Source organism: Emys orbicularis, chromosome 1, assembly GCF_028017835.1.
Source record: "Emys orbicularis isolate rEmyOrb1 chromosome 1, rEmyOrb1.hap1, whole genome shotgun sequence".
In the NCBI taxonomy this organism is placed as follows: domain Eukaryota; kingdom Metazoa; phylum Chordata; order Testudines; family Emydidae; genus Emys; species Emys orbicularis.
The window spans coordinates 126,393,670-126,415,008 of record NC_088683.1 but is presented as its reverse complement, the minus strand read 5'-3'; the positions used below and the strand labels follow the sequence as shown (position 1 = coordinate 126,415,008).

The window sequence follows — 21,339 nt, the reverse complement described above, 5'->3', positions numbered from 1 at the left end:
TAACCCTGTTGATTTTGATGAGATTCCACTGGAAACCTGTCTGACTGTTTTTTGGCCAGCTTGCCCACGCAACTCCCGCCAGGTGCTACTTCAGCGCCAGGGCACCCTGCTGAGCAGCCTACTCTGGAAATGGGGCTCCCAATAGATTTGGACAGAAAACTGTAATTCCTTTTTCGTGGAGAATTCTGAAAATTTTTGGTTGTTCTTAAAGTGCTTATCCATGTATATTCCACTGTTGGTGCACTTTTACCCCAAGCACTTGTTTATTGTTTGTCATCCATGTCAGTTGAGGTCGCACCTATGTCTTGAGTGTCCTCATGCCTCCCATTTTGAGCCTCTAGTTGCATGTTCTCTATTCCATCTGTTGATCAATACAGCCTTTTTAGTAGCAATAATATCTGCTAGGAGGGTGAGGAAGATACAAGCACTCTCGGTAGGACCTCCATGCACAGAATTTCATAAAGACGGGGACCTTGATATCTCACCCAGAGTTCTTGCCGGATGTAACCACTGACTTCTATCACAGTCAGGTAATACGTCTGCCTGTTTTCTTTCCCAAGCCATTCCAGCAAAGGGGAGCTAAGCATCACATTTTCCATGTACTTTGGGCACTTGCCTTCTACTTTGACAGGACCTGAGCCATTTTTGATATCCTCTAGATAGGACGAAAGGTCAGGCACAAAGACTTTATTAGATTTCTACCTGCATTAAATATGGCTATGATTTAGCCAACAAAGACCCTCCATGGAGTGTTACAGCTCATTCCACAAGAGCTCAAGCAGCTTCTGAAGCTCTTTGATGGGTGTTCCAATACTGGAGATGTAGGACAGGTACTTGCGATTCAGTACGTATGTTCACCCAACATCACTCCATAATAGCAGCATCGAGATCTGATGCTCACTCTTTCATGGCTGTCTCACAGTCATGGTTCAGGTAGACTCCTATCACCCACTACTTATGATCTAGGTTGCTGCTTGAGTTAGCAGCAGCGGAATATAATGTGGACAAGCACTTGAACGAATGGTGGTCCGTATGTATTTTGTGACCTGCCCTCCTTCCCTGCTAATAGAGTCCTAAAACGCAAGCATTCTGCACTGGTTGGGGCCATCCTTCAGGTGGGAGGCTTAAGGACACTTAAGGCGCAGGCAAGGCCCCAGCAGAGACATTGCTGACCAAAACAATCTGAACGGGTACGTGCACACCAAAAGTGGAATGTATATGGACAACACCTTACAGTAACTGCGGTCCTTCTAGATGTAAGTAACAGGGTTTTTTTGTCCTGACATAGAACAAAACCAAATTTTGAAATCTTAAAATCCTCCTCAAAATGGAATTACTGTTCTCTGCCTAGCTGTATTTATTTGTTTGAAAAATTCAATACAATGTCCTGAAATCCTGTTTTGTTGAGGGGGGCAAGTGGGGGGCGGAGTTGTGTTGCTGAATAGATCTCAAAGCAGTTGCTTATCTGAAAACTCCTATTACAGACCTACTTTGATGTATATAGCATTTCTTAATTCTAATGTCTTTCTCCTGTCTCTCTCCTTATGGCTTGTTACTCAGAAAATACCTTGAAATGCCCTTTTAAAAAGAAATATGCATCTTTCCACAGTACTTAGTTTTCCACATCTGTGTTTTTTAAAGATTGTTTAAAATGTACAGACTAGCAAATGTCTTGGTTATAACAGTTGTTTCTGTTCAACCTGAGTCAAATAATTAACTAAAAAAATCCACAGGATTAAGGGTGATCCATTAAGTGGAAAAACTTCCACCCATCTTTCCCATTTTTCTGAAGTACATACAAATGGGAAAATATAGAATCATTGAGTAGCTTACGTATTATTTTTACATTGCAGCTGTTCACAGATGGAATCACCAACAAGCTTATTGGTTGCTATGTGGGTGACGCAATGGATGATGTGGTTTTAGTTAGAATCTATGGAAACAAGACCGAGCTGTTAGTAGATCGAGATGAGGAAGTGAAAAGTTTCCGGGTGTTGCAGGCCCATGGCTGTGCGCCACAACTCTACTGTACTTTCAGTAATGGTCTATGCTACGAGTTCATGCAGGGAGAAGCACTGGATCCGGAGCATGTCTGCAACCCAGATATATTCAGGTAAACATCTTGAAAAATATTAAAACTCCACAGTGCATTTTGGGAAACTAATGTCTAGGGCCCTACCAAATTCATGGCCATGAAAAACGCGTCACGGACTGTGAAATCTGGTCTCCTACCATGAAATCCGGACTTTTGTGTGCCTTTACCCTATACTATACAGGTTCACGGGGGAGACCAGCATTTCTCAAATTGGGGGTCCTGACCCAAAAGGGAGTTGTAGGGGGGCCACAAGGTTATTTTAGGGAGGTCACGGAATTGCCACCCTTACTTCTGCGCTGCCTTCAGAGCTGGGTGCCCAGAGAGCGGTGGCTGTTGGCCCAGGCACCCAGCTCTGAAGATAGCACCCTGCCAGCAACAGTGCAGAAGTAAGGGTGGCAATACCATACCATGCCACCCTTACTTCTGCATTGCGCTGCTGATGGCAGCTCTGCCTTCAGAGCTGGACTCCTGGCCCTGGGCCGCCCAGATGGGGGGGCAAGTGGGGCAATTTGCCCTGGGCCCCGCAGGGGCCCCACGATCCCTGGCCAAGAATCCCTTCCCTGGCTAGAACCGCCTTTTTAATTTTTACTCACCCGGCGGCGGTCCAGGTCTTCGGCGGCGGAGGGCCCTTCAGTCGCTCCGGGTCTTCGGCGGTACTTTGGCGGCGGGGGGCCCTTCAGTGCTGCCGAAGACGCGGAGCGAGTGAAGGACCCGCCGCAGACTCGGAGCACCGCCTGGTGAGTACAAGCCTTTTTTTATATCCGCTCCCCCGCTTTGCCCCAGGCCCCCTGAATGCCCCAGGCCCCCTGGAAAGTGGCAGCTGCTGGCCAGGACAGGGCCGCCCAGGGCCCAGGCGGCCCTGTCCTGGCCAGCAGCTGCCACTTTCCAGCTGCTCAGCTCTGAAGGCAGAGCCGCCACCAGTAGCAGCACAGAAGTAAGGGAAGCAATACCGCTACAATACCCCTACAATAACCATGCAACCCCCCACAACTCCTTTTTGGGTCAGGACCCTACAATTACAACACTGTGACATTTCAGATTTAAATAGCTGAAATCATTAAATTTACGATTTTTAAAATCTTATAACCATGAAATTGACCAAAATGGACCGTGAATTTGGTAGGGCCCTATCTATGCATAGGAAAGTTGTCAGTGTGGAGCATGCTATTGATAACCATACACAGAAGAACTTATGGAGATGGCTGACTGTGTACACATTTTAGTATCCAAATGTTCTTCTGCAACAACCTAGTGTTCTCCCTCCACATGGCCATGATAGCTCACTGTTTCCCATCCAGTCTGGAAGGATCGGACTTGGGTCTTGTAGGTAGTCTGCTCCCTCCTCCTCCAGCAGGCCACAGGGCACTATTTTAGGAGTAAGGAAGTGCTGTTGAGCTTTGTCTGCCAGTGCTTAGCTCTTTCTAGCCATCCCCCCTGCCTCCCACACTTCCTTGCTCCTCTCCATTATAAAGCATACACCTCTACCCCGATATAACGCGGCCCGGTATAACATGAATTCGGATATAACGCGGTAAAGCAGTGCTCCGGGGGGGGGCTGCGCACTCCAGTGGATCAAAGCAAGTTTGATATAACGCGGTTTCACCTATAACGGTAAGATTTTTTGGCTCCCAAGGACAGAGGTAGAGGTGTATATGTTTTGGGGAAACAAACTTTTTGAAGGAAATTGTGTGACCTATGTATTCCCTGATGAAATTTTCAATTTAAAGTAAAAAGTCACCAATAAGACAAATATAAAAAAAGAGATTTAAATGTCAAGAAAGCAGTAATTAACTACCAAATGCTTTTTGGCAATCTGCTTGTCACCAGTTGAAAAGTAAGAATGTAGCAATACAATAACCTTTATATCTTACAGACTCATAGCCAGGCAGCTTGCTAAAATCCATGCTATTCATGCACACAATGGATGGATCCCCAAATCTAACATGTGGCTGAAGATGGGAAAATATTTCTCACTCATACCTACAGAATTTACAGATGAGGAAGTAAATAAACGGTAAGTGTTATTTTATTAAATATTTGATTACTTTTTTAATAACTCATTTGTCTCAGTTTTCATCACATACCGTATTAACCAGCTGAGTGGGAAAACATAACCAGAGTGTTTTTTAGACACCCCATCCCCCCGACCCCATATCAGTGTAAATGCTTCTAAGAAGCAGAATAAAGTGATGGGTTTGACCATCCTTTTTATTTTTTTTGGCCACATTCTTCCTGCTGTTTCCTTTCCACTTGAAAAGAGTATGCATTACTAGTCTTGTTCTCCTCCCACAACTAGGACTATGATGTTGTCATGTCTGAGAGCCAAGTTGTTCTTAAAGAAGTCACCTTTGTAAAAGTAATAGGAATTCTTGCCTTCTTCCCATCTTATGTTTCCGTGACTTCACTACAAGAGTGAGCAGTGAAATCTGGACTAAGATGGCTTACTCAATTATGTGTTGAAATAACCGGAATACAGAAAATAACTGACCAAGTGCACTAATGTATACATTTCTGTATAATTCCTTTATTATTAACACTATGCTCAGAAGAGAAACTTTTCAATTTTTTTGAACCCCAAAAGGTTCTTAAGTGATGTTCCAAGTCCTCAAATCCTTCAGGAGGAGATGGCCTGGATGAAGGAGAGACTGTCAAATCTAGGATCCCCAGTGGTGCTTTGCCACAATGACCTGTTGTGTAAGAATATTATCTACAACGAGAAACAAGGTAGGTATTGAACACAGCAGTAAGTAGTGCTTCATTCCATACTTGTGTTGTATTTGTATTCTGTGGCAATTGTCTTAGGGTGGGTATAGACTTATAATTCAAATTCATTAAATCACTTATGACTTTTTACTAATGGTAGTAAGTGAAGTAAATTTGCTGCTTGAAATCAAAGTTCAATGTAATGGTAGCAGTATTTGTATAAATATATGAATTGTCTTAGCAGCTATAAGCATAATTTTAATTCTAAAATGTTTTTAGCATGTGGAGAAAAATCTTTATATTCTTATTTTCACTGTAACGATTTAGTCTGTAAAAATGGATTTCAAACTATCAAATTGTCTTTTTGTCTTTCTAATTTAATAGAAATCTCATATACATTTATAAAAGGTTGTCATGCATTCAACAACCTTAGGAGCTAATGTCTCCAGGTTACTTTGTATTATCAATGTATTGTTCTGATTTGTCAGATACATTGGTGCCAAGGAGGAGTTCCCCAGGGTGAAGTATCATAATGATACTTATGCTACTTTCAATGGCTCAGTTTATATCCTGCAAATGAGGTACATAGGCATCTTAATGTTGAAGATATTTTTGTAAATATTATTTTTTAACTCAGAGGTAGGGAGTTGGCTTATCTTGGAAATGGCAAATCAAATTTTTGTTCATTATTTTCAGATCTTGTAAATACTTGAACTCTTGAAAGAAATCCTTGTATTTAAAAAACAAAACAAAACCAAAAAACTAGGAACTATCAAAAGTTCTCATAGAAAACCTTAATTCCTTTTAAGGTTATTCCTTTTAAGGTTTGGTTGTTTAGTGGTTTGAGGTTCGGTTACTAAATGATGCATTCAACAGGCAAACATGGTGAACCAACAGTAAATTTGGGACATTTAAAACAGGGATATTATGGTGCAGAAAAATGCTTTAACGAGACTAGTACCTCAATTTCCCACACCTCCTCCCAAATCCCCAGAAGTCTGTGAGCTGAACTGAAAGTAACAAGTTAATTTTGTAGAAGCATGTTGGTAGTTGCAGGGAAGCTTACAATTGAGATAGTGAAGACTTTCTCTTTAAAGAGAAGTATTTAATTTCAGATTTGTCTGAGTAATTTAATATTATCTTGTAACTTATCACGTCATTGACAGTTAGCTTACCACTAAAGCCAACATATTTGTTTGAAATCATTAAAATGAATGTGAACAGCATTTAAGGTGTTCTCTATCAGACATTCAGCAATAATTGAGGCGTCACGTCTGAGTTTATGTGCCTTACAGCTTACATAAAATTTGATACAAAATAAATATTGAAGTTTTCTGATTTTTGAAAAGTGGCTGTGTATATCATTTCTACATCAACTGTGCTCCTTCGACGTGTACAAGTAAAAGATCTTTTAGCTGCAATCCATATATATGCGACCTCTCTTCTGAGTTAGGTCTTTCTTTCTTGCACATAAATACTAGTGCTATATGTTCTGCAGGCCAATGTAGCCATCAACTACACCTTTGCAGCACCATCACCTTCCAGTATATGCCCTTGCATACTTGTGTAATTCTATTAATTTTAATTAACTGTTGAGTTAGTTCTAACTATTGAGTAGGAGTTAGTAAGCAATTTTGTTGAGGTTTTTGAAAGGGGAAAAAACTTCAGTTGTTGACTCTGCAGTGCTAATAGGAATTAAAAAGGGGGTAAAAATTATTTTTGTCACTAAAGTCAACAGGTCTGATTCTGAATACACAAATCAGACCTACTGAGAAAAGATGCTATTTTTAGTCACTTTTCATAATAGAACCATGCTTTAGTGTAAAATGCTTAAACAAAAACTATAATTCAGTTAAATGTTCACTATCACGGTTGATAAGCTTAACATTCCCACTTTGAAAACAAATGCTATATGCTTCTCTTTTTTATAAACAGAGTGGAGGAAAAAAACAATGCCAGCAGTGCATCACTTTTGAGCAAACCTACAATAACCAGTGTGTGAGTGTTTAGTGTTTGGGGACAAGGTGGGGAGGAGGGAGGAATCTGAATGTAAAGCACTTAGGCTTCGAGCTGGTTGTAAATAACTGAATGGGAAAAGATTTGAAAGTATATGCAATAGCTAGACTGTGTCCATTAAAGCTTACATGCTTGAATATTGCAGCACATCATGTACGTTGTTGTAAGAACTCTGCAATACCGAGATACAACAGGTACTATTCTTATAGTAACCAAACCTCAATGCCATCTGCAAAATGAGTATTTGTATATTGTGAAAGCTGTATATTTTGTACTGTACACTTTTACGGTGCAAAAATTTATAAACCCGTGTTACCTAATACAGTCTTAGAAGGAGGAACTTCATCTTTATTTTTGAAGTGGAAACTCAGCTTTAACTTTAACTGCAAATAAACATGAATCATATCAAGTATGTTCAGCCAAATAAAGATCCTTTAAAAAAAAAAAAAAACCTCTAAAAATTAAGTATCAGCATGCAATGAATTCTTCTTTGAAGCTGCTTTAATAAGAGCACAAAGAACAATCTTAAAGATGCAGTTCGCTTTCTGGAGGAGTTACTGGCCTAAATATAGGAAGGTAGATAAAAGTTCTGATTATGCAGCAGTATTCATATCCGTTCTTTCAATCTCACCTTGATCTGCTCTCTAAAGAGGCTGGGTCTAAACCTGCACAAACAGAATCCATAATTCACCACTGGTGTTTGTAGCACGTTCATTAGCATGTTGTCTAGTCATGCTTAGGCCAAGTGTAATCAGCATACTATTTAAAAAGCTACAGGTGGTCAGTTTACACTAGCTCGCTCAGAGTAGATAGTCCCACCATTGTTTATCCCAACCTTTTAACTCTACCCTTTCAAAGACTATACTTCATTTCCAGTCTACACAGGGTTTTAAAACTTGCTAGATATTAAAAATAGATTGACGTATATACATACAGAAACAACATACTTTGTCACCGATGGCTTTAAGAATTCTTAAACCTGAACATCTAACCCTCTTTCCAAAGAGAGACTGAAATAAAATGTTGAACTCTAGCATGGTTAAATGGAGTGCATCACTCATTTGATGAGTTGAATTTGCTCATGCTGTGGCTCAGATAAATCTGCCTCTTGCTGCTTTGTTTAATCACTCCGGATATGAAAAATTTCAATAGTGTTACCTTACATAACAGATTTATAATTGCCTAGAAGACTTGTTCTCTGAAAGAAATAGCTCACAGTTTCACTTCATTTCTTGCCCTTGAATATATCTTAATGTGTGAACTGTGGTTTTAAATTTAAGTAACTGACAGTTGGAAGGCATTTATTTATAACCCTTTTGTCGTGATGCTCTTGACTTTTTTTTTTTTTAAACTTGAGCAGGAGTTTCCAAAGTCTCTTCTAGACTCTCCCAGTATTCTCAGATACCTTATTACTAATGCTTGTCAGCATCAGATTTCTTTCCAACACTTCTAGAACATCTTCAGTTACTCCTCACTTTTCTTAATCTTGGCAAATATTTTTAAAAATAGCTTAACATTAGGCACCTACATAAGCAGCCTGACTTTTGAAAAGTGCTGACCACTTAACAGATTCCATTGACGGTTGTTACTCAGCACTTCTGGAAATCAGGTCACTGTAACTAGGTGCCGAAGTTAAGTGTTCTGCTTTTTTTTTTTAAACTTTGGGTGAACGTATTTTAGTGTGTGTCTCGGAGATGGTGTTTGTTCTGTGGTAGGGGTTTTGTAGTGACGTTCTCATCACAGCAAGGTGATACACCCTGCTACATTAAGCTTTGTTTAGTTCAGGCTTTCTCACTACTTTTCATAGTATCGCTCGCTCTTAATAAAGAGATTATCTTGCAGGGCACTTCCATTCACATTTACTATAACAAGTTATCTCTTTTTCTGTTCATGATTACATAATATTCATACAGCAGTGGCTTATGTCAGGGGAGTAGTAAAGTTTGTTGAACTATCTATAGTGCAATAAAGAGCAGCTAGAAACAGGAGAGTCATCATTTCTTGACTGTCAGCTCCTTGAAGACTGTCAGCAAATCCCCTGTGGATTACCCAACCTCTGATTTCAGTTAATAAACACAATTTTAAATGCATCAAACATAAAATGACATGCACATTGCAGATCACGCATTCATTTTTATATGAACAGTGAAATAGTATGTAGCTTTCAGCATTAAAGCTTTGATAAAATACATATAACTGCCTTTCAGATATAGAATGTTGGGTGCTTCAATTTGAAATATCTTCTGTCTGGATAAACTCTACAGTGGACAATAGTACACAATTATGATATAACACTTTTATAGGTTGCACATTCCACAAGTGTACTTCATGTATTAGATTTCTGTTTTGGGAGAAGTTTTTAGTAGTAGTCAGCATTGGCCTAGCTGTTCCTATTGAAGTCAATGGGAGTAGACTTAGACATTTTAAAAACCCCAATCTAAAAGACTAATAAATTGCTAGTAGCTCAGAGTTCATCATACTGGGAACTAGTTGCTCTTCTGGATGAATTCATCTTTACTAATTCTTAGAGTGTATTCCTATAATTTTAAACATAAATTAATCTAAAGAATGCAGTGATAACATCATACAAGTCAGTTCACTTTCTCTTTATCACCTGCCTTATTTTATAGCAAAATGTTATAATAAAAATTAATGAAGTGATCCTGTCTGGTCATACTTTCTTGACACAGAAAATTGAAGGGAACTGTGTATCTTTAACCTTAATACTTGTTGCAAAAATTAAATTTAAGGTTGAGTTCCACTGTAGAATGGGTCTGAAAAAGGAGAGCAGTAAAATGCAGAACTTTTCTTTTTAAAGTTTTGTGTCTTTTCAAATGTGAGTGTGCCAAATTTTCTTCATCTGCTACAGATTAGGTATGCCATTGTTGCTGCCATGTGGCGGCGTGCACCGTGCTACTTAAACGCACTGACTGGAGGTTTATCGCATCAATTGTTCACGTGCACCTCCCCCAAAGGAGAGCACAGAGCCTGGTAACAGCCTCATCTGTATCTTGTTAGCTTCATATTCTTACTTTATAAACTATTAACTATAACTGGAAATAACATTTTTAAATAAAGGCTAGCTATAATCAGAATAATGGCACTGCAGTCTGAGATAAAATTTGGATTAAAATTTTTTTTTTAAAGTATGTCTTAAGTTGATACTTTGCAAGCAGGCTTTTTACCTGCTATTTTTATCTGCTTTATATGCAAAATCCTGAATACAAGAGACTTTTTAAATGATTGGATTTTGTACTGGCTAGTTCAATCGTATGACAAAACAAACATTAACCAGGGTTGGGCTGTGCATTTTTATTGGTTTATATTTAACAGATGAGCTTTAGAGGTTATATGTGCTTAAATCTACAGCACTATTAAGGAACCAGCAAGAAACATGTAATCTGTTTCATGGACTTGCCACGCAGATAACTCTAATTAAGCTGTGACTTTGCTATGAGATCTTGGACTGCAGCCCTTGTAAAATCAATTTCCAGTGCTTTCAATACTTTTAACAGCTTTTAAATCATGGGAACCTCTTATCATGTACTGCTGGCTGGATGTTCTCTGTGAAGGGTGCTCTGCTTTAGTCACTTCCCTGGGTTGGTCTGACCGAGAACATGTTTGTTAACCTTCCAGGCAGGTTGCAAAGCCCACTTCTTCTCTTCCCCCCCCCCCCCCCCCCAAGCATGAGGTGAGGGTTGCGGGGTTGGTAAATATTTAAGTAATCTTCTTATTTATTATCTGTTAATTGTATGAGATAGGTACCTAGACTAAAGGATGGGTGCTTATCGACACATTTTATACATTTGAATAAATAAATATGTGGAATGGGTGGCAACATGTGTAATGGCACTGATTGAAATCTTAAATACTTGCTGCTGCATGCTGTTTCTGAAAAAAAATTACCAAAGCACTCTATCTGTGCAGAAGGTAACTCAGGAGATGCATGCTCATGGACACTTATAACACATTTTAACTTGTCCTTAATGTCCAGTTTTAAACTCCTCCAGTCTTTTAAGGAAATAACAGCTGCAATGTAGTTGGGTTAAAACATTTCCCCATATCTCCTAAAAGGTTATAATTCAGATCAAACTTAAAATATTTTTCTAATTTAAGATTAGTGTTAAATTTGCTCAAGGATTAAACTTTCAGTTTTGGCTTCGAGAGAGAATAGTCAACATTAGTAATTGCAAAATTATTTGCTTCATTATTATGGCTTAATATGTATTAAAATCATTACTTCAGAGTCTCTGAAATTTGTAGTACAATCTTTTAGCAAGGGTCAACTTGATACCTATAGAGGAATAATCATGCAGCTTGGAAGGAGTTTAATAATTACAAATATTACATATTTCAGGAATAGAGTTTAATTGAATGACCATTAGTAGTTATTAAAGCTCAATATGGAGGAATACAAAATTTAAATCTGAACATGTTTGAGGTGGGTACTATTGAATAGTCAGAAATATATACCCCCTGCACTCAGACGGTTATAGTAGTTGATAGTATATTTTTTTCTGAGACTGCAAGAGCAGTAGCAATCCTGTCTAGCTTATATTAAAACCTGATTTCCAGGTGTCCGTTTGACTATTGCTGTGGAATGGATTTACCAGAGGCGACTCAAAGGCCATACAATCTGGACGTGATGCACTTCCCACAACTGCCCTCCCAGTTGGCCAGATAAACTTGTTGTAAAAAGCCATTAAGCAACAAGGGAGCGTTTGGGGTAGCGCTATTCCTTTTGTCCACGCTTACTTTATGCTGTAAGGCTTCTGTTACTTAATACCTGCAGGCACTTTGTTTTTGAGATGGGTATTCAAACATGGCATGCCATTGCTTGAAATAACACTAAATTCATTAACGCCATCATCAAAATCAGAAGATTGTTGAATAATTGGGGAAACGCTGTCTTGCAAAAAATGACTGTGCGCGCTACATGTATTCTGTAGTCAGGCTGCACTATTTGCTTGTCAAGAAAGTAGATTGGATTACTTATACTGTACCTATAACTCTGCTAGTTAAAAAGATAGACAAGTAATCTGTATTTCTACCTACTGTTAGAACTAAAAGAGTCTTTTTATATAGTATTTCTCATTAGAACGGAATCTGAGTTTCTAAGGTAAATGACGCCCTCTTGTGGTAGAAATGGAAACCTGAAATAGCTATTTTGATTCTAAATTACATAGTAAAATACTGAAGCAAGCTGTTGATCAGACTGTATATCTTCTGTCAAGTGAAGCTCATACCATAAAATTCACAGCCTTACCCTGGAGTGTCTCAAGAGTGCATGCAAATGGGCACAAACAGTGAGACTGAAATGTTGGCAGATGTCTAGGGACCGCACTGAATTAGGGCATTGGTTTGTTTGTTATGGATTCTTACGTTTTCATGTTTGTGTCTCATATAGGTGATGTACAGTTCATTGACTATGAGTACTCTGGATACAACTACCTGGCTTATGATATTGGAAATCATTTCAATGAGTTTGCAGGTAAAAAATGAATTGCCCATTTAAAAGTTAATTGGTAATAAAACAATGAGTCTTTTGTTCTTTTATATAGTGCCTTTCATCTGAGGATCTCAAAACTGTGACCATAATGAACCCCTCTGTGCCAACTGGCAAAGGCGTCACTGTTCTGTAATAGCAACTCCCATAGGCCTGTCAAACTCACTACACATAATACATTGTTTTTATAGCATTTATCCCTAAATATTGTCACATAAGATCTCAAATGAAAGTCCGAATCTTGCTGGTCACATATGGTTGGTGTAACATAGTGTACATTGTGTGTAACATACTGATATGTCTATATACTGAAAATATGTTCTTAGGGCTTGTCTGCACTGGCAATTAACAGCACTGCAACTTTCTGTCTCAGGGGGGTGAAAAAACACCCCCCTTGAGCGCAGCAAGTTGCAGCGCTGAAAAGTGCCAGTGTAAACAGTATCCCAGCACTGGGAGCCACATCCCTTGTTGAGGTGGTGTGTTTTAGAGCGCTCTCTCCCAGCGCTGTGCCACGACTACACAAGGCACATTAAAGCGCTGCCAGTGTAGACTAGCCCTTATAGTTTGTAGCAAGGTTACTCCCCAGGAGAAGTGAGAAACTGGTTTCTTGCCAGACCTGAGATGTTTATCCATCTGTCTCTTGAAATGTAAATTGAGTATTGTCTTATCCACAATCACCAGTCTGAGCTAAATGCACATGGAGACTTGTGAGATTTAAGAAAAATAGATGAACAGCGGGGGGGGGAACGTTGTCTTGCACACTTTAAAGGTTTATTGGCGTATAACGGGACAGGGACAGCACCCTGTTATCCTGTACTTGAGGAAGTAATCGGGCAGAGCAGTTACATTCGTGAAAACAGGATCCCAACTTGTCCTAGTTGGAAACTGCAAGATAGCTTTTGGGTGAGATAAGATTGCTTTTAGACAGATTGTTGGCCTGTTAAAGTTAAGTTTAGTCTAGTAAGAAGCGTGTTATACTTTGTTTTATATGTAACCATTTCTGTTTCCACTTATTAGCCTTATCTCTTAATTTTTGATAATATACTTATGATTGTTTCACTATGCCTATATCTCAGTTCTGTGATTTTTATAAAGAATCTGATCCTGAGTTGTACCAGTCAACCTGTGTATACACTGATCCTTTGGGGACATCTTAGCTGGTAATTTCTGTGAATGTCCTGTGATAAGTGCTGGATACTACAGAGGGACTCTTTCAGTGGAGCTTGGGAGCTGGGGTACACCTACTGATAACCTGCAAGGCAAAGTAAGGGCTGGCATAGCCTGAGGAAATATTTTGGGTTCCTAACAGACTGGTGAGGTCAGGGAGCACAAATCTTGTTTTCACTGGTGGCAAGCAGATAACAAGGTGACTCACAGTCCTGGGCTCCCTAGGAAAGTGTCACAAAAATGTATTACGGTCACTGATGAATTCAACTTAAAATCTCTGTGGGGTGGGCTAGTTATGTCCCTACTTTGCAGTTGTGGGAACTTAGGCTATGTCTACACTGGCAATTGAACGACAAAACTTTTGTCTTTCAGAGGTGTTAGTCCCCCTCCCCCTCGAAAGACAAAAGTTTTGCCACGGCAAATGCCAGTGTGAACAGCGCAAACACCGCTCGTTGTGGGTAGAAGTTTTTGTCGGCAGGAGAGTCGACACACAACAGCTACAATGCGTGACTTTTAGTGGCATGTCTGTGGTGATAAAGCCATGTTACTAAAAGCTGTGTAGTGTAGATATAGCCTAAGATGTGGGAAGGCTGTGACTTTGCCAAAGTCATGCAAGAAGTCTGGCAGAGCTAAAAATAGACCTAGAACTCCCAACTTCCTGAGCTCTGCCTTAACTGTGAGATCATCCTTTCTCTGTGATATTAAAAACAATATCATAGGGGCACTGATGCTCCTTCCCTCCCAGTGCAGATACGGTGTGGAAAATTCACAGTTGCCTTCATATATAATAACCTGTACCGCCAAATGGCAGTCTTGTTATTCCTTGCACAACTTGCAGTTGAGACTTCGCTTTGACTTGATTTTTGACAAACTGAGAAGAGCAGAACAAGAATCAAAGCTAATGTGCAGATTTGTGTGTGATAGGGAGAAGTTAAGGTTTAAGAACATAGGAAAGACTATACTTGCTCAAAAAGTGGCTTATCTAGTCAAGTCTAGTTCATTGAATGTCCCTCTACAGTACTCTCGTCTTGGAGAGTTTAAATAGGAGTGCCTGACATACCTTACCTGTATGCTATTTACTTTGGGAATGGGGTTATAGTGGGAATTCCACCATAATGATTACAGTACAGCAATGTAAATACAGTACAAGAAGTTTAAGTAATCTTCTATTTGTCATAGTGTTTTCCAGGTTGTGTACTTCTAAAGTGGTCATGGTAATTCACTTTCAAAATTCTTAATTCCTTGATGACATTGTAGCTTACTCTTTGGAACCTGTTTGTACAATTTGTTTTGTTGAGCATTTTATACAAATTGTCCCCCAAACACTTTAGAGTTAATCTTGCCCACTGTTGTTCTTGAAGAGGTATAGGCAAGATTTCAGGTGAAGGAGTGCTGTAGGGAGACATTTTTAACACATGGTAGAAAATGCAGAGAACCACTTTCTACCACCAGTGAGTAAATATTGCATAGGGCTAATGCTGGGTGAGCAGAGATTGACAAAGGTCAGGAACTTAACAGGAGCAAATCCAAGGAGGGCTTTAAAAAGGTTTGAACTGGATCCTGAAATGGAAGAGAGTTATGTTGTCATTCTTATATACAGAAGATTATATTTTACCATGTGCAGAATACGAATTCCAGAGAACTTAGACTTGAGAAGGGGACTTAGTCCAGGGGACAGAGGAAGGTGTGGGTGAGGATTTCAGCGGAGATGGAGTTGAGGCAGAGGCAGTAGTATACAAGGCAAAATTGTAGGGTTTGATAGAGGCAGATTTATGATATGCAGAGAGGAGAACTTGGATCAAGGATGATGAGAAGATTAGACAATGGAGACAAATGAAACTTCACAGTTCCAAAGAGAGGGAAGGAAAGGAAATAGAGTTGTGATTGAGTAGGTTCCTTTTGTGTAAGGAATTCACTTCTTTCTGAAACATTAGCTTAATTTTTGATGAAATATAAGTATACCTGAATGTCTCATGTTTTGTAACAAGGATTCAGATTGCATGCAAATCTCTTTTCTTCTTTCACTAGAACTTATAGCGCTCTTTGAATTTTCCTGGGAAGATTTTTGGGGAAAAAATTCATAATACAGATGCTTTATTTTCATGGGACTTTCCCCATACAATTGTAACTTGCTGATGTTCAGATTATACCAGACCACAAATACACATGTATGCTAGCAATGGTCAAATATTTAAGCATAGAATCTTTCATAATGTTAGTGTCCTCTTTTTTGTTTTTCTTTTGGGTTTGAGGGGTATTCATTGATAAGAGTATCCGAATCTGTTCATATTTAGTTTACATATGGTACACATTTGCAAAGTTTCTGAAAAGTATAGGTCATTTATAATTGTGAAGTCAAACATCTGACTTTTAAAAAAATATATAAATAAATGTTAATTCTTTTTGTTTGTTTTGTTTGTTTCTTGTTTTTGAAGGAGTGAGTGAGGTAGACTACAGCCTTTATCCAGATAGAGAATTACAAGAGCAGTGGCTGAGATCCTACCTTGAGGCATACAAGGAATATAAAGGTTTCGGTACAGATGTTACTGAGAAAGAGGTAGAAGTCCTATATGTGCAAGTCAATCAATTTGCATTGGTAAGTTTCTCAAGATTATTAATGTATATACAACACCCCAGGTATGCTTACCACTTTCCAGCCAAATAAAACTGAGTTCCCTGTCCCAAGGAACTTGCAGTTTTAAGATTATGCAATACCTGCAGGAAATCTTTAATACAATATAAGTGTCAGCTTTTCTTACTATTACTGATGGAAACCATTATGCAATGAATATTGTTCAATTTCTATTTGTTTATGTGTTAGACTAACTCAATGTAGATCTTTGGAAAGTAAATGGACTCACTGCTGGGCCTTTACTATCTGGATACATTTAGTGGCTTTATTCCCTAGGTCAAGGCCTTTCTGATGAGGTAAAGCCAGCTAGAATCCATCATCTAGAAGCAACACGTTTAAGTTCACTGCAGATTTTCCTTTCACTCCTCTGTTTAACCCTCTTCTGTGGAGGAGCAACTGTTCTTCATAGGATATAGTTTCCCTCAAGCAGTAGCGTAAGTAAAGTCAATTTGATTGAGAGATTTCTCAGTCTCAAGGAAAAACCTAAGGATACGTCTATACTACCCGCCGGATCGGGTAGTGTTCGATGTATCGAGGATTGATTTATTGCGTCTTGTCTAGACGCGATAACTCAATCCCCGAATCGACGCCTGTACTCCACCTCGGCAGGAGGAGTAAGCGGAGTCGACGGGGAGCCGCGGCGGTGGACTCGCCGCCATGAGGACGGCCAGGTAAGTCGAACTAAGATACTTCGACTTCAGCTACGCGGATAGCATAGCTGAAGTTGTGTATCTTAGTTCAACCCCCCACCCCGCTAGTGTAGCCCAGGCCTAAGTCATGGAGGGATCTTTCATATTGGCCAATAAAGGTGGGCTGGCATGATAGATTCTAAGTCCTCCTGGCTTTGGTAGTAAGGAATAGATATCAGGATTTGAACTGACCCCATATGTAGTGAAATGAGCCTTACCAGGCCTTATCCTAGATTATTTTAAATTTGAGAACCAAAGAATCTGAGTAATAGAATATTGAACTGTGTGACATGTATCTGGACCAGTAAGTGTGTCCCTTCCATAGAAATTTTCTAAATAGCATTAAGGTTTAACTTGATAGTTTGAAATCAGTCACCCTGTGTTGATCATAGAATATCAGGGTTGGAAGGGATCTCAGGAGGTCATCTAGTCCAACCCCCTGCTCAAAGCAGGACCAATCCCCAGACAGATTTTTATCCCAGTTCCCTAAATGGCCCTCTCAAGGATTGAACTCACAACCCTGGGTTTAGCAGGACAATGTTGAGTTGAGGAAAGTTAATGTGGCTCTGCCTCAAGAGTTTGATGTTGATTTTTGGGTTTTTTTGTAGCATACGTGTGTGTGTATATAGGACTTTACAGTAAATAAAATTTGTCAAAGACCAAAATTCTGTGTTTGAAAAATAAAAGGAACCACTGAAGTTCTTTGCATCAAACGTACTTTGAAGACTGTACATAGGACACTCATGTCTTGATGTATAGCAAGAAGCTGAAATTTTGGCTCTCTGGTCCTAGATGCTCTTCCATCCTTCCTCTCCTTCCACTGATTTGCCTCTGAAAAGCTGTATCTGCTATCACAGTGCTGGAATATTGCTTAGAACTGACTTCCCAACACCACTTCTTAAAGCTCTAAATTATCCCTGGTCCAGTTTAAGTACTGTCCAGGCTTGTTCATGCTTTGTATAGGAGATGACAGCATGAGGTGTCATGGCAGCAGTGCCTCTTACCCTGCGTTTACTTAGGCTAAAATAAAGTCTTTACAAGTGCAGCTATAATGCCTAGTATGCCAGTGGATGTGCAACTCTGGACAGCTAGTATGGCCTTATGATTCCAGTACTCTTTCTGACTTTTTGGCCCATATATATCTGACTAATCTATACATGGCTTCTCCAATTTTCTGGCAAAGGCTGGTAGTTATAGTGAGGAATTTTGGTTGGCTTTCCAAGAGGATGATTCACTAGACAAGTCTTTATTAGAAAATACTGCTCATTTGTTGTTAGCGCTGTTAGTACCAGCTGTGGTAATTATATTCAGCTGTCCCATTTACTTAAATTAGTAAAGCTAGATTTGCAGCTATATAACTCTATTTTTCAGAATATATAGCATTGTTTCATGAGCTCTAAACTTTGTTCATATTAATGCTGGAGGGGGGGGGGGGAGGAGTTTCTGTTTACTGAACAGCTTAAGACCAATCTGTAGACCACACAAGTTGTACAAATACTGTAAAATTTAAAAAATAAGGGTTCCTTTAATGTTGACTAAACTTCATTAATGTGTGAGGTCATGTTAGAAAATACAGGAACTAGAATGAATGAGTATTAGTGTAAAACTCCAAACTGCTACCATTAGACAAATTGATCAAAACTTAAATAAATGCATTAGTGAGATGTTAACGTGCCTGTGCTTTGAGATATTTTCAGATGTGCACTCACACTGTACAGCCTTAGTAAAGGAATTTAAGTACAATACTTGGATTATGTGGATGCTTCGGGAAACAATTTAGGTCATTATTGTAAGCTTTTATTTACAGAACATAAATAGAGGTATGAAGTATCACTTGCAACATGGGTGGTCCAGAAATCATATGCATCTTTCACAAGGGGATTGTGAAGCTGATGGCCACAACACGCAAGTTTCAAAGTTTATTAAAACACATTAGCAACCGTATAATTCATGTAATCCATAGCTTCAGTCTGACATTGAACATATGCTTACAAACTGCTTATCTAACCTTTAACAGGAAGTGGGGTCAGAATAGATTTGAAACTTATGGAAATGCTGAGTTTTAAATGGTTAGTCTCATTAGCAGCACTGGAAAGTGAAGCATTCTGGTGCCAAATAATATCTAATATCTGAAACACAATCAAACAAGTATGTAGATTTGTAATGGTTGTACACTGCTGGAATTCTCTTTATCAAACTGAAGCATAGGTCATTTGTTAACGTTATTGAACAAGACCCTTTCTAGAAGGTGATTCCCATGTCAAGATGTTTTTTCTACACATCTAATTGACAGCATTAGGGTTTATAACACTTGCTGGTATCTGGTTTCAGAAAACTTACATTTTAGAACAAAATCTTTAATTATAAAATCACATTTTTTTTTCTTTTTTTCTTTTTGTAATTATAGAATAGTCCTTCAGACAAGCCATTTTGCTCATTCCTTTTAGCATATACTTGCTTTACAGAACTAGCTTACAGATTAAGCTAATAATCTTTCACCAATTATTTTTATCTTTAGGCCTCTCATTTCTTTTGGGGATTGTGGGCTCTGATTCAAGCCAAATATTCCACCATTGACTTTGATTTTCTAGGGTAAGTGACTGTACTGTCTATAAATAACAAATCTATTTTCCTCGATTGGAATCCTGACTTTCAGAACTACACTAGGTCTGAGCGAATTGATCCTGTTTTGTTAATAATATGTTCAAGCAGGATGCTCCAGAGATGACCGTACACAATTATTTTTATAGTGAGATTCTATTAAGACAATCAAGATGTCCGGGTAATGTCAGTTCATCCATAAAAGTCTGGATTTTTTATTTTATTTATTTTGCTTTTTGTGGGGAAAAAGTCAACCCTGTATTTTATATAAAAAATAAAATAAAAAATTCTTGTGCTCCAGTATATAGTGTCTTCCATGCATGCGTTATCCAAGCACTTGACAATTATTAATGGATTAAGCCACACGAGCATGTGTTTGGTAGGTGGCATTTGCATGGGAGAAGTAGAGGCACAGAAGTTAAGTGGCTTGCTCTTGGTCATACATACATAAGTGTTTATGGCAGAGCTAGGAATGGAGCTCGGATTTAAGAACCAGGAGATCTGTTCTTATTTAAAAAAAAATAAAAATCCTTCCTTCCAAATAGCAAGGGACATTTAGTCTAATAAATTCTGAATATTTTTCTTTTTAGTGTCCTTTTTTGAGATACTAGCTGATGTTATTGTGGGGTTTCATGTTCTTATGAAAAATGTTTAAAATTGTCAAATGAATGCCCCTTGCAATATGAAGAAGAACCTATTAAGTTTATCATGACAAGATTGTGCATCTTTTTGGAAATTTTGCTGTAGCAGTTAAGATGCTAGCTTAGTTCATAGTTAATATGACTCAGACTAGTAACTTGTGACTAAGCTGATGAAATACTATGTTGAGATCATAATTTGTTCACTTGAATTTGGTATTGAAACTCACTGGACTAGTGAATCAGTCATAAGATTCTCAAAGGTAAAAGACACTGGATAGTAACCAGTAGATGGCACAATAAACTAAACAAAAGCATCACATGGTACTCCACAAAAGCATGTTGCTGTTGTGAAATTTTACAATAAGATTTCACGACTCTTGCCATAAACATGATCAGACTCTTAAGGAACTTTCATCTCTTTGTAACTTTGTTTCAATTCTATCCTTTTAATAGGTACGCAATTGTTCGTTTTAACCAGTATTTCAAAATGAAGCCAGAGGTCACAGCATTAAAGCTTCCCGAGTAATGAAGAACTTCAGTTCTCCTCAAGTGGATAAGCGATCCTTAGAATCCTTTCTGAGAACAGATACTGAAAAAGCTAAACATTTTGTTTAAGTTCTGTAATGTTCACTTGGTTGTTTTGCTTTACAAATGATGCCTCTAAACAAGTCTTAATGTTAAATCTAATAAGAAGAGCATACCTACTGTTGATATAGAATGGATTAGAAATTTGCTAAATCTATAAGGCTGTAGAGATGGCAATTTAATCCTTACCTAAGTAATTTAACATATGTTGTATGTGATTTATTTATTATGAGTTTAACATGATTCCATTGCTGCTTTCATCAATTTCTGTAAAGGTTGAGTTCAGGCAGTGAAACTGTTCCAAAGGATTTGTTTTTTCACAACTTATTTTATTAAAGTGACATTAACTTATATAAAGACTGTATATGGTCAGTAGAGAATCTTAATCTTTAACTGTATACAAAAAACAACCCAAAAAAAAACAACCCATGAATAGTGGTCATTTACTCTTGAAATGCCAATCACTGGTACCAAGTAATTGAGGGAAGGAAGATGAGGATAAAAGCAATTTTCTGCATAACAGTACTTTACATTTTATAGCAAGGCCTATCTACTTATTAGGGTTAAATATCAGCATTTTGACTTTCCTTCTGCTACTATTACATAGTAGAAATCTGAAGGCTTTATGGCTACCTGATTATTTAGGAACGTGCATAGTATCTGACAGGAAATGTACCAACCTTAACTTGTATGGGAGAGTTTCT

At 38.5% G+C, this 21,339-nt stretch overlaps 1 protein-coding gene across 1 annotated transcript in view; it reads left to right on the top strand.

The window, feature by feature from the left end:
• ETNK1 (ethanolamine kinase 1) overlaps positions 1-21,030 on the top strand; it is a 48,976-nt gene extending 27,946 nt beyond the window's left edge. The window contains exons 2-8 of the mRNA XM_065402463.1: positions 1,854-2,113; positions 3,969-4,109; positions 4,677-4,819; positions 12,222-12,305; positions 15,923-16,083; positions 19,327-19,400; positions 20,504-21,030. Of these exons, the coding sequence (XP_065258535.1) occupies positions 1,854-2,113; positions 3,969-4,109; positions 4,677-4,819; positions 12,222-12,305; positions 15,923-16,083; positions 19,327-19,400; positions 20,504-20,576 (936 nt within the window). The 3' untranslated portion in view covers positions 20,577-21,030. The remainder of the gene's footprint in view (positions 1-1,853; positions 2,114-3,968; positions 4,110-4,676; positions 4,820-12,221; positions 12,306-15,922; positions 16,084-19,326; positions 19,401-20,503) is intronic.
• Positions 21,031-21,339: the final 309 nt, after the last annotated feature.